Raw genomic sequence first — 17,457 nt, 5'->3', positions numbered from 1 at the left:
CACACACACACACACACACACATCTTGCCTTTTATATATATACGGATATTATATTATATATATATATATATATATATATATATATATATTGTATATATATTATGTACTAGGTACTAGCCCTTCTAGGATTATGAGAAATGAAAACAACATGAAAAACAAATGGAAAACAAGACAAGTAATATAATGAACGACCCTGCATCAGTTGTTGGCTGTTCATCTACTCCACATTTCAACCAATTAGCAACAATATGAGGGTCATTCTTTATGTTACTTGTCTTGTTTTGCATTTGTATCTCTCATTGTTCACATACCCAAGTTTGCCTATGTATTTCATGTTGTTTTCGTATTTCATATTACATATATATATATATATATATGCAGCATCTTATTATCATTATTATTATTGTTGTTTTTAGTTTTCTGTCATTATCGGTAATGAGCAAGGACATCTAATGGGAGATGAAAATGGGGCATGGTGCGACTGGCTATAGCCAATCTGTCCAATGTGTACACAGAAGTCTCTGTCACAGGCCGGGCACTAATGGCATGTTGGAACTGAAGGCAAGGATTTGACTCTGGACTTGTGTAGCTCACATTTTCTTTGTTCCCCTGTAATGCTTTTCTCTTTGTAAGGGGCGTTGGTGCATCTTTGCCAAGCATGGTGATCTTGTTGTTGTGTTTCTCAGGTGTCTTGTTTGATCTCAAAGCTCTTCCATAAGGCTTTCTGTGTGTGCTTTAGGGTGCTTTTTTCTGTCCACCTTGCATGCACTTGTGTTCCACCAGTTCACTGTAACAATTTCTGTAACAAATGCATGACAAGCATTCAAACAAGGTAACCTGCCTTACCTGACATGCACTCTCCACAGCAGTGTGTAAATGCTTGGCAGATCAGCTTGAGAGTGGACCTCTATATCTGGGACCTTATCTTAGCTGGTGATTTTCAATAGCTTTTTCAGGCAGTTCATATGGAAGTGGGCTAGCTTTTTGGCATGGTGTTCATAAACTAAGTCTTGCAGCAGGCATACAGTAGCATAAGCAGTGCAACTGCATAGTATACCTTCAAATTGGTGGCCAGCATAATGCCTCTCCTCATCCACACTGATTCACCTAGCTGTCTGAATAATGAACTTCCCTTGGCAATGTATGTGTTGACTTCATCACTAATGTTCACAGAGCTGGAGTGCTTATCAACAACCTTCAGAGTTTCCTCTTTGACACCGATAATTGATTCCACATATGTATACATACATATATATATACATACATAAAACTTATACCAAGAGTGGGTGAGTGGTAAGTAGCTTCGATACCAACCACATGGTCCTGGGCTCAGTCCCACTGTGTGGCACCTTGGGCAAGTATCTCCTACTAAAGCCTTGGACTAAACAAAGCCTTGTGAGTGGATTTGGTAGATGGAAACTGAAAGAAGCCCGTTGTATATATATACTGAAACAAGTAAAAGAATAAAATATATATGGATGTGCATGTTTGTGTGTGTGTGTGTGTGTGTGTGTGTGTGTACATGTGTACATGCTACGATTTCCTTGTCTTGGAACTTGACATTGTGTGATAGTTGTAAATGAGTGTCACTGTCATGCAAGCAGTGTCCTTCATTTCCAATCTTCTGTGAAATCATGACTGGTCATGAGGAAATATTACCTTACTTAGAAGCAGGTGAAATTTGGTGACAAGAAAAGTGTCTAGTCATAGAAAATCTGTCCCAACAAACTCCATCTAATCCATACAAGACTAGAAAAGTGAACAATAAAATGATGAGGACATACACAAGGACTTCTTTCAGTTTCTTTCTAGCAAATCCACTCATGAAGTTTTGGTTGGAGGGCTATTGCAAAAGGCACTTGCTCAAGGTACCATGCAGTGAGACTGAACCAGAAATTATGTGGTTGGAAAGCAAACTTCTTAACCACACAGCAACATTGTGTCTATATCATCATCATCATCATTTTGATATCCACTTTTCCATACCTGCATGGGGAAGACAATTTGTTGAGGCAGATTTTCTTTGACCAGATGCCCTTCCTGTAACAAACCATCACTTGCTTCTGAGTAAGGTAATATTTCCTATAGCCAGACACTTTTCATAGAAAACTGTAATTGAAAAGTATACTTGTGATGTCAAGCATGTGATATCAAGGCAAGGGTACACATAAATACACACAAATACATCTTTAAGATATCAGGGTGTGATATGAGGAAGTTTAATTTAGTTTTGGTTCCTAGTTCTAGCAGGTCAGATAACTCTGTAAAGCCTCCTTTGTTGGCTTGTGGGACTCCACTTATTCGAGTAAGTTATCTGTCTTGTAATCAATGCCTGTTCAAGAGAAGTTTAACATTAATGAACTGTTATGCACCAGTCATCTCATTTTGTACTTAACCAGAACCAAAGGCTTCACCTAAATGAGGTGTTATACCTGAAAGTTAGAGACTCTAATTTGAGGCAGTGTACATGAGTTATTTCCCATTTATTGCTTTTTTCGAGGGCCATAGGAAGACTTTGACTTAACAATGCAATCTAACAACAATATCATTGATTATACAATGTTTATGTTGTTAGCATTTAAACCCAAAGGAGTTGAGCCAGTGAACAGACAATTTTCTTCTGACAATCTCCCAGCTATCTTCGACTCCCTTTTCCTTTTCTGCAAACATGAAGCTTGTATCCTAGAACCATGGGCCATCTTTGGTGAGTTGGTATCAAAACGGTTAAAATACTTAAAGTTGATCTGTGACCTTTGTATGCATCTTCAATATTCTCTTCCATTTCTGTACACAACATAAAGAAATGTTCTGAACTTAACAATAGCTATGTTAATCTTAAGATTTGTAATCTTGCAAACTCCATGGTAAACTCAGTAGTACCAAAAAAGTAAATAAGTGGCTGTGTGGTAAGAAGCTTGCTCCCAACCACATGGTTCTGAGTTCAGTACCACTGCATGACACCTTGAGCAAGTGTCTTCTACTATAGCCTCGGGCCAACCAAAGCCTTGTGAGTAAATTTGGTAGACAGAAACTGTGCTGACAGAAACTGTGTTGAGGCATAAGAGGGATTAAATGTGGTATGCAGGAGAGGAGACCGTGTTGGTTTGGACATGTGATGCATATGAGTGAAGACAGCTGTATACAGACGTGCCTGTTGCTGAAAGTGGATGGTACCTGTGGAAGAGGGAAACCCAGGAAGACATGGGATGAAGTGGTGAGGATTGATCTTAGGATGTTGGGGCTCATGGAGGAAATGACAGTAGGCCGAGATGTTTGGTGATATGAGGTCCTAGGGAAGACCCGTCCACAAAACTGGGTGCTAGAAGAGTTGTGTCCCACCCACCTGTAACAACACACTTTTCACCCACTCTACCCTAAGAAATCAAACTACAACTCCTCTTCTAATTGCATCTTTCTCTTCCTCACAATTCCTCCTCATACATTATGATTGTTTTCTAATCCCCTTTCTTGCCCTCACTGCTGTGCTCACTGTGTCACTGCTCCCGACACCCCCACCCACCCGCTCCCTATTTTTCTAACCAGGTTCTACGCTCATATTCTTGTTACTTGTGAGCACTACACCATCTCTCTTCTACTCTCTCTTACACTTTTGCTGTTTCCTGCTCTCTCTCTTTCCCTTTGGTCACTTTCTCTTGTTTTTCCTCTGACCAGGTAACCAAGTATCACCTTTACATCATTACACTTGTTTCTGACCTCTTTCTGTAACTCTCCCTCACTCTCTCTATCTCTCTCACTGGGTAACCATGTACCTCCTCTATAGCAAGACACCTATTTCTGCCTCTCTATTTCTCTGTTACACTCTAACCTTTCATCATTTGATACTGGAGCACCTCCTCTAATATCCCCTCTGTTGTGGCAAGGCACCTGCTTCTGTCTCTCTGTCACACTTTAACTGTCATCCTCTGACACATACCCTGCCCCTCTCATAATTCCTTGTCTTGTGAGTTACTTGGTTACCCTACCAGTGTTGGTGCCACATTAAAAGCATCCAGTCCACACTGTAATGCGGTTGGTGTCTGGAATGGCATCCAACTGTAAAAATCTTGCCAAGACTAACTTTGCCTGTGCTAATACTCTGTAAAAAGCACTGAGTCCACTCTGCAGATTGGTTGGTGTTAGGAAGGGCATCCAGCTGTAAAATCCCTGCCAAAACAGACACAGTAGCTTTGGGTAGATTTTCTACTGGCCGGCTCCTGTCAATCATCCTACCCATGCATGCATGGAAGATGGACATTAAATGAAGATGATGATGATCTATGTGTGTGTGTGTCTGTGTTTGTCTCCCCATCACCACTTGGAAACTGGTGTTGGTGTGTTTACATCTCCGTAACTTAGTGGTTTGGCAAAAAGAGACTGATAGAATAAGTACCAGGCTTTAAAACAAAAAGTAGTGGGCGTCAATACATTTGACTAAAAATTCAAGGCTGTGCCCCAGCATGGCCACAGTCTGACTGAAATAGGTAAAAGATAATTAAAAGACCCTCAGTACATGCTGTAAAGTGGTTGACACTAGGAAGAACATCCAGTCATAGAAGCCATGCCAAAATAGACACTGATACATGGCACAGTCCTTAGGCTCATTGGATCCTGTCAAACCAGCCAATTTATGCCAGCATGGAACCTTAAATGATGATGATGTTTCAATGAATAATTAGTTCTATGACCATCTTCTACCTTCAAACATAGTGAATGCATGATTATGAAGGTCACTTTGAAACTATGTGGATTTAGGTTCAGTCCCACAGCATGGCACCTTAAGCAAGTGTCTTATTCCATCGGCATGAGTTGACCAAAGCTTCATGAGTTAGTCCTTTGGAAACCAAACCACCTGAAACCACCTTTGGTTCTATGATACACAATTCCAGCATTAAAGGGATCTAAATTAAAACCTTTCATCAATGTTTCATATTAATTTATGTTCCAAACACTAGCTTAATAATGACAATTCTATTTTACTAAGTCCTTATTTTCAAATTTAACTAAAACAAAGGCAGTATTTTTCAACAGAAATATGGTAAAGAAAGGATTCAATTTAGTAGACAGAAACTGTGTGGAAGCCCCATATGCAAGACGACTTAATTCATTGCTGCTTTGGTACATTTAGCTAAGTCCACTTAAAGATAGCTTCTCTCTTTTCCACCCACCAGCCACAAAGGTCCTGAAAAAAATTACATCATGGGTCCTACCTTTCCTCCTTTGGCAAAGTCATTAAAATAAACATCTGTGATTTGCAGGATGTTTGATTGCAACTAAGCAAATGCAGAACTGCATAGAGGCTCCATTGATAGTTCATTTTTCTTAACCAGTAAGCTTCACTTCTAAATGTTACAGTTATATGGTTAAATCTCAAGGGATCACTCCATTAGCCTTGAGTGTGAACTGAGTAAACTGAATAGCACTATTGATACAATACAAATCATCATCCATCATCCATCATCATTTAATGTATGTTTTCCATGGAGACATAGATTGAATGGCTCAACAAGATTTGACAAGGTGGAGGAATATGTTGAGCTCCAATGGTTGCTTTGGCATGGTTTCTGTGGCTGGATGCCATTTCTAATGCCAACCATGTAACAGATTGTACTGGATGCAATTTTTCATGTTACCAACTCTAGTGACGATGCCATGTAACTTGCAAGAATAAAATCCCCCTCAATTGAGTGAGAGTACAGTAGAGAAGGAGGCGGCTTTAAGCTGGATGTAGAGAAAATGTATGATAGAGCGATAGAGAGAGGTTTGTCAATGCAGAAGAAATGTACAGCAACCTCACATTACATGAAAATGACTGGGAATAATTGGTGTAGAAATAGAAAGGGAGATAACAATAGTGGTGATAAAGTGTATGAGCAGACCCTCAAGGTATTAGGTGAGTAGAAAAGAGAGTGGAAATAGAAGGTCAGGAAGGTTAGATGGGTAACAATTTAAAGAGTATGAGTGAATACCCATTGAATATAAAATATAAAAAACAAAGATTAAAATCCTCTATTTAATTTTATTAAAACAGTTTTAATCTACTATATTGAAACAGGGTTTTTTTGAGAAGTTTTTCACTAACCCTTTAGTATTCAGATTACTCTGTCAAACATAATGTTTGTTTATTTTATTTTGAATTAATCATGAATCATCTCATTGCTTTGAGATTTTTATGTTGTGACTGTTTAGCTTTAGAATGACATTGTAGGAATTATGTGGGAGGCTGGATCTGGCCAGTTTCAACATAAAACAGGTTAAATAGTTTGGCAAGATATAGCCAGTTTGAAGGGTCAAAGGTATCATTAAAATTGTGGTCTGCTTTAGCCTCAAATTGATCACTGTCTTGTGGGTGAAACTCAGTAGATGTAAAGTGAGATCATTTATATCTTCAAATACTGCACATGGAAGACAATTTATCAACTATAGTTATACCAAAATGAGGACAATCTCTCAGAAAACTCAATTATGAAAATGTTAAGTTCTCTAAAAACATTGCATACAAATAGTCAGAATTTTGTCAGTGACTGTACTTAATGTATATAAAAAGGAAAACACTTAAAAGCTAATACGTATTTTGATCTATTAAATTGTTATTTTAATAATGTTTTATCTTTTTTTAGTTTGTTCTTTCTCAAATGTAATTAAACATATCATTTATTCCAAGTGTAAGACAACAGATCATGCTCTAGTAATATTATAATATATATATATATATATATATATATATATATATATTCTACTTGCTTGTATTGAATACTTGTTTGTTCATTCAAAATATCACCATTATCATTTTACATCAGATTTTTCAAAGCTTCTATGGACTGGATAGATTTTCTACAACAAACTAAATCTTTATTTGTTGTAGACCATCATCATCTTTTTCATAAGGTTCACCATTCTAAGAGCCTTTACTACATCTTCCAACATCATCTTCTTCTGCATGTTTCTTTCATTTGTATAGTTCAATACTTTATTTTTTTACTCAGCTGTTATCTTTCATATACATATATCTAGATTAGCACAGTCTTTGCACACTAAAGCTGATTCTTCTTATACCCAATCTTTACCTCAGCTCATTTGTGTTCCAGTGTTACTGTACTCTAACATTACACATCTAGTAAAGCATGCGTACTTGACTTCTTTTCCTTCTACACACATTATCTGCATGCAATGTCAATACTGGTTTTAAATTCTGGCACAAGGCCAGTAAATTTGCAAAGAAGGAGTTAATCTATTACATTAACCCCAAGTGCTCATCTGGTATTTATTTTATCAACCCTGAAGGGACAAAAGACAAAGTCAACCTTAGCAGAATTTGAACTCAGAATGTAGAATCAGAAGAAATGCCACATCTTCTGATGTATTAATGATTCTACCAACATGCCTCTTTATTTAATGCCGATATTCATTACTATGTAATATCATTCTGTATGCAAGCATGATGTAATCTATCCTTCATTTAGAGAGATAATCCCCTTTGTTGACTACAGAAATAATACTCCCTGAACCTTTTCCACCCTATTCTTAATCTGGCTTCTGTGCATTTGGAATACCTACCTTCATTGCTGATGGGATTACCAAAGTAAATGAAGCTGTCAACTACTTCTAGGGAGTTTTCCGGTTACATAAAGCATTCATGTCATAAGTGGTCAAATGGCTAACTACTCCAGCACATCTGTTACATACAAAGTCTTTCTTTTCTTTCAACCTGTCTGTGCAATCCAGTTTAAATAGTGTTAAGGTCATCTCTACAAATTTCTATAGAGGTCATTAATAAGATTAAATGATATGCACAATATAGAATTCCTACTTACAACTCTCCTGCTTATTGAGCATAATCATTGCCAAGATGGTAATAGAGTATTCTTTCTTGCTAAGAATTTTGGTTTCACTGGATTTACTTTTAGTCATCTTGATTCTACACTCAGCTTTGTTTGGGGCTTTTCCTCTTATTCTTCAACTAGTTTAGCTCCAAGAGTTAGATCATTGGCATACAGGCATTCATATAGACAACCAGTCCTAAAATTCTTCTATTCATGTTTTGGAAAGAGATAATCTTTTTCAAGATATGTGTAGTGATTGTACCTTTGGGGTATTGAAGGAGACAAAACTGATATGACTCTATTGGAGGATGTTTTTGAGGTCATTGTTCACGGAGTCAGTGCAAATTTGGTGTTAGGTGTTTAAGTTGCATGTAGATGAAGTGTTGGTGTAGAAGTTAGGAATGTATGAAGGGTGATATCATTTGTGTAAGAGTGAACGATTTTGGCGGTAATGACAAGTAGATTATTGGTGTAAAGAGGGAAGCTTGCAAGGAACAAAACTGAACCTGAGATTATCATCAGCACATACACAATGATGTGACCTGATTGACAGGAAACCATTGATCCATATGGCACCATAGGTAGGCTGTTTTGGTAAGAGATTTAAGTACTATACTTAGCATGGGTACAGCATAAAAACCTCTCAGATTCATTCTTAACATGAAAATTTTTTTCTGCACCATGTAGAATGCTTTGCTAGTGTCAGAAACATTCAGTTGTCTTCTGTATTATATGTATCTTCCTCTTATAAGCTTCACCTAGTATTTTGTTGAATCTATATACCATTGAAGGATCCTTTAACACCCATATCTTCTTTCTCAATATTGTAATATATCTCTGTATTTTTAGATGAGGAATGAATAATGAAAAAATATTTTCTAAAATTTTCTTCAGAAATGCAACCATTTGACCTGAATGGCTAAATATGTTGCAGTAATACTGAGGGTTAATATGCCATTACTAACCTGTTTTCATTACCAACATACTCAAATCTCACTGTTGCAGTTCATCTAATTGTTGAAAGGAAAGATGAACAAAGCAATGAGTGCTTTATTAGTCTGAGATACTGTTGAGTAAATGACTTCTGAGTATCTGGTTTATGATGCAAACACACACACTGCAGGCCTTGATCCAAACAGTTCATTCACAATCATGCTAAAGTAGACAATTCAGTTGATAATATACTCCAACATGCATCATGAATGATAGAAAATAAGACAAGCTCAATCAGACAAGTAGATATTTCTTCTTCTATCACTGGTTTCATGTTGTAATAATGACCAAAAAACTCAATCCTTCACTAAGCTGTAACAATAAGCATTACCTGTAGATATTGCTCACTGTATCTATACATAGTTCTGTAGACAGTACCATCATCACTATTATTTTTATGTCCACTTTTCAACCATGCTCGCATGTCAGACAGAATTCATCAAGGCAGATTTTTTATTGTTGGATGCACTTTCTGTTACCAACCCTTACTTGTTTACAAGTATGTGGCTTTTATTCCAGAAGTATTCAGAAATGCAGAGGGCTAGTCATAATGTCAGCAAGGAATATCCAGAACATCATCAATTCATTAAACTGAAAGGAATGTCCACAACATCACCAATTTATGCACACATGCATACACACACCTTTTGTATTACATTTATTTTTCTATACTTGCATGGATTAAATGAATATGTTACTGAGGCATTGTTTTACAGTCAGATGCCCTTATTGTCACTAACCCTTACCTGTCTTTCAAATAAGGGATCTCTTGATCTATACAACTTTGAAGGCATGAAGTGAGTGACTGATTTACAGTTTCCATGTAACAAATTCATTCACAAGGTATTGCTCAGTTCCAGATTATAGTAGAAAACACTTGCTCAAGCTGCTGTGCAGCAGGAATGAACCCAAAACTATACAGTTGTAAAATGAACTTCTTAACCACACAGACCTACCTGATAATGACCCTCAGAGAAAGGGGAGATAATTCCAAAAAATTTAGAATTAATCCTTCAAAGTTAATTTACCTTTCTTAGAAAGACACTCTAATATTTGTTTGCAAATAAGAAGTACAACTACAATGTTAGGGACAGGAAGGGCATCCTGCTGTAAAGCAATACTTCAATAATATATAAACCATACAAACACGGGGGGAAAAAATGCATGTAAAAATTAAAGACCAAATATTACAGTGATATTTAAAATGCGTTAAAATACCATAAAACCAAATGTAATCTTTAAAGACAGTTGTAGTGATCTTTGTTAATTTCAAAAGTGTAAATAAAACCAGTTAAACTGAAAATGTGTATGTGCACAAATGTGTTATTAAAACACAAAAGAAAAGAAAAAAACAGTTTGAATATTTCATAGGGTTCCATATTTTGGACATTTATTTCATCAAAAAAATTATAAAAAAAAAAAACAACAATAATATTGATTGCTTAAGGCACAGTGAGAAGTTATCAGTGACAACATCATTACAGTTTGTTGTTGGTTAGCATAAAAAAAGTTCAAATTTCAATAATAATAATAATAATAATAATAATTCTTCCTATTATAGGCACAAGGCCAGCGATGTTTTAGAAGGAGGGAAGTCAATTACATTGACCCCAGTGCTTAACAGGTATTTATTTTATTGATCCTGAAAGGTTGAAAGGCAAAGTTGATCTTGGCAGAATTTGAACTCAGAACATAATGAGTCAGAAGAAATACCACTAGGCATTTTGTCTGGCACACTAATGATTCTGACAGCTCACTGACTTATAATAATAATAATGATAATAATAATAATAATAATAATAATAATACTATTTTCCAACATGGTACAAAGCCAGATATCTAGGATGTGAGGTTAGTCAATTAAAGCTAACCCAAAACTTCACTGGTACTTTATTTATTAACCCCAAAAGGAGAAAAGGCAAAATTGATCTCAGCAGGATTTGAACTCAGAAAGTAAAAAGTTGCAACAAAATACAGCATAGGCTTTTGATCTCATGCTCTAAAGATTGTGCCAATCCAAAATAATGACAACATTTTTTTGTTTTTGGTGTGGCAGAAAACTGCTCTTCTTAGGAAGAGGTATACGTTGCCTGCATTGACCCAAATATATAATTAATACTATTCACCCACCCCTCAGTAGTGGTATTTGAACCTGAGACTAAGAGGATGAAGTATTTAGTTAAGCACAGCAGTCTTGGTCATTGAATAAGCATAAGGTCAAATTTTACAAGATGGTGGGGTAATTGAAACAACCCTATACACACACACACACACACATACATACATAAGGAGTATCATAAGGAACATATTGAATAAATGTGCTTGCAAGTTACTTGCATTTAAAATGTGACCCAATATTACAAGACACCCTTTTTGTGCAAGTGTGTGTGTCTAATTCCAAATGATTGAGAACCATTTTGCTAGCTGGAACAAGCTGGGACTATAATCAGTTATATTTAATCTCTTTAGTACTACAATGAGCATTATTCTTCGTGTAACTACAATTATTATCAATATCATAATTATTGTAATGCAAATACATACAAGCATTATATGTGTGTGTGTATGTATATATGCAATTAGTACAGAACAAAGCCTCTCTTCGATCATTTCTAGTAATGAACAGTTCCAATTAAGATAAAAATAATATATTCAAAATTAATTTAAAATGTATGAAAATAATTATTTAACCAGATCTGTTGACATGAAGTTAGTGATTCCTAAAACAATTATTCAATGTTGATAAGATAATAATAATAATAATAATAACAATGATGATTTGTTACATGAGCACAAGACCAGAAAATTTGGTGTGTGTGGAGAGGAAGTACATTTAATCATGTTGACTTCAGCAGGATTTGAACTCAAAATGTGAGGAGACGCAACTAAATACTGCAAGGTATTTTGTTTGTTGCCTTTATGTGTTCTGCCAATCTAATGTTAATGATAACCCTTTCTAATTTTGGCACAGGGCCAGCAATTTAGAGAAGGGGAAGTTGATTAAATCAACCCCAGTGCTTAACAGGTATTTATTTTAGCGACCCTGCAAGGATGAAAGGCAAAGTTGACTTCAATAGCATTTGAACTCAGAACAAAGACAGACAAAATGCTTAGTGGCATTTCATCAGTCTTTGCATTGTGAGTCTAAATCTACTAAGGTCAACTTTGCCTTTCATTTTTATGGGGTCAATAAAATAAGTATCAGTTGAGCCTTGTGCCGAAATTTGAGATCATCATTATTATTATTATTATTATTATTATTATTAATATTTCTAATATAGGCATAAAATCAGAAATTTGGGAGATGAGTTTTATTATTTAAATTAACTCTAATACTTCACTGATACTTTATTTCATTAACCTCAGACAGCAGATGAAAAGCAAAGTTATCTTGGCTAGATTTGAAAACAAAAAAGGGAAAAGCAGAAATGCCAGGCATTTTGTCTAAGTTTGTGACTTTGCCAGTCAACCACTCTAAAATTAATAATGATCTCTAAAATTGGTAGAAATACCTGCCTGGTACTTTATCTCATTGACCCTGGGAGAATGAAAAGAAGAGTTGGCCTTGATGGGATTTGAACTCAACTGTAACTGATTACCACAAGGTATTGTGTTTGGCACTAACAATTCTGCCAAGTCAATAATAATAATAATAATAATAACAACAACAACATGACATGGAAGACCTAACAGGAAAACAGGTGATTGCAAAAGAAAAAGAGAGAGAAAAAAAATTCACAATACAAATATATTATGAATGAAAAAAAAAAAAAAGATAGAAACATTTAAGTTTATGAAATGAAATTTAAAAGAAAAAAATGAAAAGGTTGTAGAAAAAAGTATACAAAATAAGAGAGGAGGGGCAATAAATAAATAAATAAATCAAAGAATGTCAGTTCATGTTGCATTTTATAACAATTTCAATTGAGTGCATGTATATATGTCTGATGAAACAATTGGCACAAAAGGAAATTCCACATTATATATATATATATATATATATATATATACATATATATATATATACATATATACGTACATGCATACATACATGTACATACATACATATGTACCTACATACATACATACATGTGTGTATATATATATATATATAAAATATAATAGTTGAGGAAATTTCAGAAATAAGCAGTTATTGACAAAATATAATAAGCACCATAGCCATCTCCTTGTAAAAACTTTTTTTGGTCTTTTTTAATTGTCAATTTTTTTTTTCTCATTTTAAAAATTTTATTCTTCCTATGATTTTTGTTTGCTTTTAAATGTAAATACTTAAAAATAATTTTTTTTAAAAATGTAACAAACTATGAGTGGCCAAAATCTCAAGCAGATTCTTATATAATGCAGCTTTAACTGTATTGTTTGATTCACTGCATTTGTCTAAACAAGTTACCTTCAAATCAGTAATGGTGTGCTAAGCCATAAACTTGCACTCACATAAAACATACTGAACTTTGAAAACACTGTTTAACTTAGGTGTACCATGGCCTTTTACGGATCCATCTGATAGTGTAGCCAGAGTCAACACGGATCTTGATTGATGCAGCTTCTGCAGCACGCACAGTTTCTTTGACTGACTGCATTAAGTTCTGTGCATTACCGACTAACATCTCTGTTGCATCTTGGTCTTCTTGAGAACCTGGAAAATAGATGCATTAATTTGTTTAATATTTAATATATATATTGTATTTCTTGTTTCTTTATAAGATATGCTTCAACTCAAATCAACAAAGACCCGTAATATGTGAAAAAAGAAAAATTGCCCTGATTCATTAGACTTCAAAAAACCTGGGATTTGCATCCAAGATTTAATTCAAATGCTTAAGCCCAAAACATATTCTGGATGTAAATCAAATATTTCAGTCTAGGATAGCAATTCTGGACATCAGTTTTGCACACCAGTTTAGAAGAGGACTTTAGATAAAGAGTTTGGGAAAGGAGAAAGCAAAGACGGTTGACTGGTCATGAAGTGAACTGATTAACTATAGTTTATGGGTTCCAACCTTAACAATCAATGCAGTGTATTTGAAATCAGAATAAACTGTCCATTACAAGGACAAATAATAAGTTTTATTTAAGACACGCATCTTTAAAAAAAATGTCTCAACGAATGTTAAGAACTATTGAAATATAAATAATTTGAAAGTAAAATTTCTAAAACATAGCATTTCCTAGTTCTAAACAGCATTTAGGGGTTAATCAAAAGAGGTTACTGCAAGAAAATACTCAGTAATCATATACAGCAGGAAGTATTTAAGGTTCTCTTTATCAAATTTAATCTACATATTGAGTCATCCCATAAATAATGCATTTTTTAATACATCTTTTATTTATCAAAATTAAGACAAATGAAGTTCTGTTTTAATCTAAAAATATACTCTCCTTCATTTTCTACAATGCTCTTCCCTCTCTCTGGTAGATTTGCAAGGCTCCTCTTCCAAAATTCACTTGTCCATGACAAAAAATACTCCTCCAGCACTGTTCTTACCTTGTCTATAGAATTCATATTTTTTCCGTCTAAATGATTTTGAAGACTGCAGAATAAATGATAATCAGATGGTGTATTGTCCAGTGGACATGGTGGGTGGGGTATTGTTTCCCATTCAAACTGCTCCAGCCTTTGGAATGTCATCCTTGCTGTATGTGGCCGAGCATTATCCTGATGGAAGAACACCTTTCGTCTTGAAACCAAAGATGGTCGTTTTTCTTCTAGCGCTCGCAGTAGATCTTTGTTATCATTTGGTTTGAGTTTAAAAGTTCAAAGTTGATTAAACCTTTCATATCCCACCAAACAGATAACACCACCTTACATAGAAGACCTTCTTTAGCCTGGAGTGCCAGTGTTTCTCCTTTCCCTACCCACTGTCTTCAGAGCTTGACATTTTTATAGAGAACCCATTTCTCATCCCCAGTCATTATTCGGCCCCCCCAAAAAGTTCATTTGTGAGACGTGACAGCAAAGAAGGGCACACATTCACTCTCTGCATGCGATTAGACTCAGAAAGTTTGTGAGGGACCTATTGACCCAATTTTCTGACTTTTCTGATGTTACGCAAGTGTCGATGGCTGGTTGACTGACCGAATCCAAGCTTCTCTGCTAGTTCCTCAACAGTTATGATGGGATTTTGTTCCACCAGGGTTTGCAGGGTATCCTCATTGAGGTCTACAGATCTTCCAGAATGAGGCTTGTCTTCTAGGTTGTAGTTTCTGGCTCAGAATTTCTGGAACCACTGTTGACACTGGCTTACATTTATTGTCCAATCCACATATACTGCATTAATATTCCTCATACTTTCCATTGCATTGTTGCCTTTATTGAACTCATAAAGCAAAATAAGCCGAATATGCTCCTTTGTCATTTCCATTACAGATTTGAAAAAATAACTTAAAATTGAACTGCACTCTTCAAAACTTGCTCTAAGAATAAGTACAAGGTAAAATTACTGCCTGCTTTTATAACAAGTTGGTGCAGGTAGTGTATCCCATCCCTCTCTGACTTTTAGTTCATGCAATTGAAAAAAATCACATTATTTATGGTATGACCCAATACGTTTGCTATGTTTTTCATTTACATTCATATAACTACTGGATTTTTAATTCACTCTGGATGGTTGATATAAGAGACAGTATTATAATAAATAAAACATGAGCAAGAAGTTTATTGTAAAAACAAAATACACATTTTGTACACTCTCTTTTTATGAGAGACTGGGAAGCTATCGGCCATTCAGCAAGAAAATGTAAAAACTCTCATTTCAATTTTACTGTTTGCTAATAATAATAATTTTTTCTACTAAAAACACAAAACTTGAAATTTTGGGGGAGGATGTGAGTCGATAACATCAACCCCAGTATTCAACTGGTACTTATTTTATCAACCCCAAAGGGATGAAATGCAAAGTTAACCTCTGTGGAATTTGAACTCAGAGTGTAAAGATGGACAAAATGCTGCTAAGCATTCTGCCTGGTGTGCTAACAATTCTGCCAGCTCACCACCTTAATAATGATAATGATCTTTTAAACAAGAGGCATAAGACCTGAAATTTTGGGAGGGAGGTCAATTACATCGACCCTAGTACTTGCCTTATGCTTATTTTCTAGCCCCCAGAAATGATAAAAGGCAGAGTGAATCAATCTCTGTGAACTCAGAATGTAAAGGTACACAACTAAATAGGCATTTCATTCACCACTATACCAATCCTGCCATAATAATTTCTTACATAGATGTAAAGCTACCAATTCTGGGAATAAAGTTAGTCAAGTGACTTCAACGCTAGTACTATATTTTATCAATCCAATTTAGGATGAAATATTGAATTCTAATATGAGCACAAGGCACCAAATTACATAGAGAGAGTACCAAGACAAAAAAAAAGCAAAATTAACGCTGGTAGGGTTTGAACCTTAAACATAAAGGGAGATAACCGAATTACTACAAAGCATTTTGTCTGACTGCCTACCAATCACACCATAATATCATTCATGTATCTGATTTGATTTGAAAATATGGAAGTAACTATACAAGATATAAAATTCAATATAATTACATAGAAAAGTAAAAATAAAAATAGCTGATCTCAATGCAACATTTAATGTGCAAAGCAGACAACTACGTATTTTACCATCTGCATTGAACTCTCATCATGGACAGGAAGGAAGTCTAAATACTCAAACTTTGGGTAAAAGAATGCCAGAAACTAAGATATTCTAAATGGGTTCAAATACTAAATGCTGTTAATAAATCTAACAAGGGAAGATATCTTGGGGGGAAAAAGGAGGGTGGGATTAAATAAAATATTTGGCTAGGAACAAGCTATACACATCAATTCTTAAAAAGGGTTGTAGGTTTCTCATAAAAATAAGCATGGAATAAAACAAGCTAAACAATTTAAAACTAAAGAAAACAAAGTTTTGTAAAAGACAAAAGAATATGGATTATATCGATCAAATATAGATACATTTAGCATTTTATTTATATAGCTCAATCAATAAATGCATTATTCATCAATTGATGAATAATTAGCCCTCTTGTGGTAAGGGGACAGGAAGAAACAGGTGGGCAAATATTCATGCCTTTTCCCAAGGGCTTAGCAAAATGAGTACGGCAAAGCAGGCCTATGACAAGGCACCAAGCTAAGCCATTATAGACCCAGCTTACCCACAGCCAAACCATTTACGATAAAGCACTTCGAGAAAGAAAAGCTGCAAAGGGAAATAACTCTTTCCTTTCTTTCTTTTTTCCATTAGTAAATTATTACAAAAGTGATTCAAGACCCGAGAGCTTTGCGGAAGCATTTACCGAACTAACGAAACTCTCATTCCTCGAGTCACATTTTATAACTTTTCTCCAATTAAAAATGTAATAATAAAAAAAAGGGGTATATAATTTTAATATTTCTAATTAGCAGAAAGTTGAGTTCTATTTCTTGTTTGTTTTCCCAAACCTCTGTGTGTGTGTGTGTGTGTGTGTGTGTATTAAACTCTATATAATGTCAATTATATATATGAGGCAAAATAAAGATAGGATTGCATGCAGCTGGGTGGTGTGGACAAAAGAATGCGTTTTCGCAGGCATATAACACCCTCACACAAACCCCAACTCTTTTTCAAATCAGAAAAAAAAAAA

At 35.1% G+C, this 17,457-nt stretch overlaps 1 protein-coding gene across 6 annotated transcripts in view; it reads right to left on the bottom strand.

Moving 5' to 3' along the window:
* Positions 1-10,168: 10,168 nt before the first annotated feature.
* Positions 10,169-17,457, bottom strand: part of LOC106880561 (vinculin) — a 75,029-nt gene continuing 67,740 nt past the window's right edge. For all 6 annotated transcript variants that reach the window (XM_052969635.1, XM_052969636.1, XM_052969637.1 and 3 more), the window contains one exon: positions 10,169-13,470. In XM_052969635.1, the coding sequence (XP_052825595.1) occupies positions 13,304-13,470 (167 nt within the window). In that variant the 3' untranslated portion in view covers positions 10,169-13,303. The remainder of the gene's footprint in view (positions 13,471-17,457) is intronic.

This window comes from Octopus bimaculoides, chromosome 7, assembly GCF_001194135.2.
Source record: "Octopus bimaculoides isolate UCB-OBI-ISO-001 chromosome 7, ASM119413v2, whole genome shotgun sequence".
NCBI lineage: Eukaryota > Metazoa > Mollusca > Cephalopoda > Octopoda > Octopodidae > Octopus > Octopus bimaculoides.
This window is presented reverse-complemented; position numbering and strand designations above follow the sequence as displayed.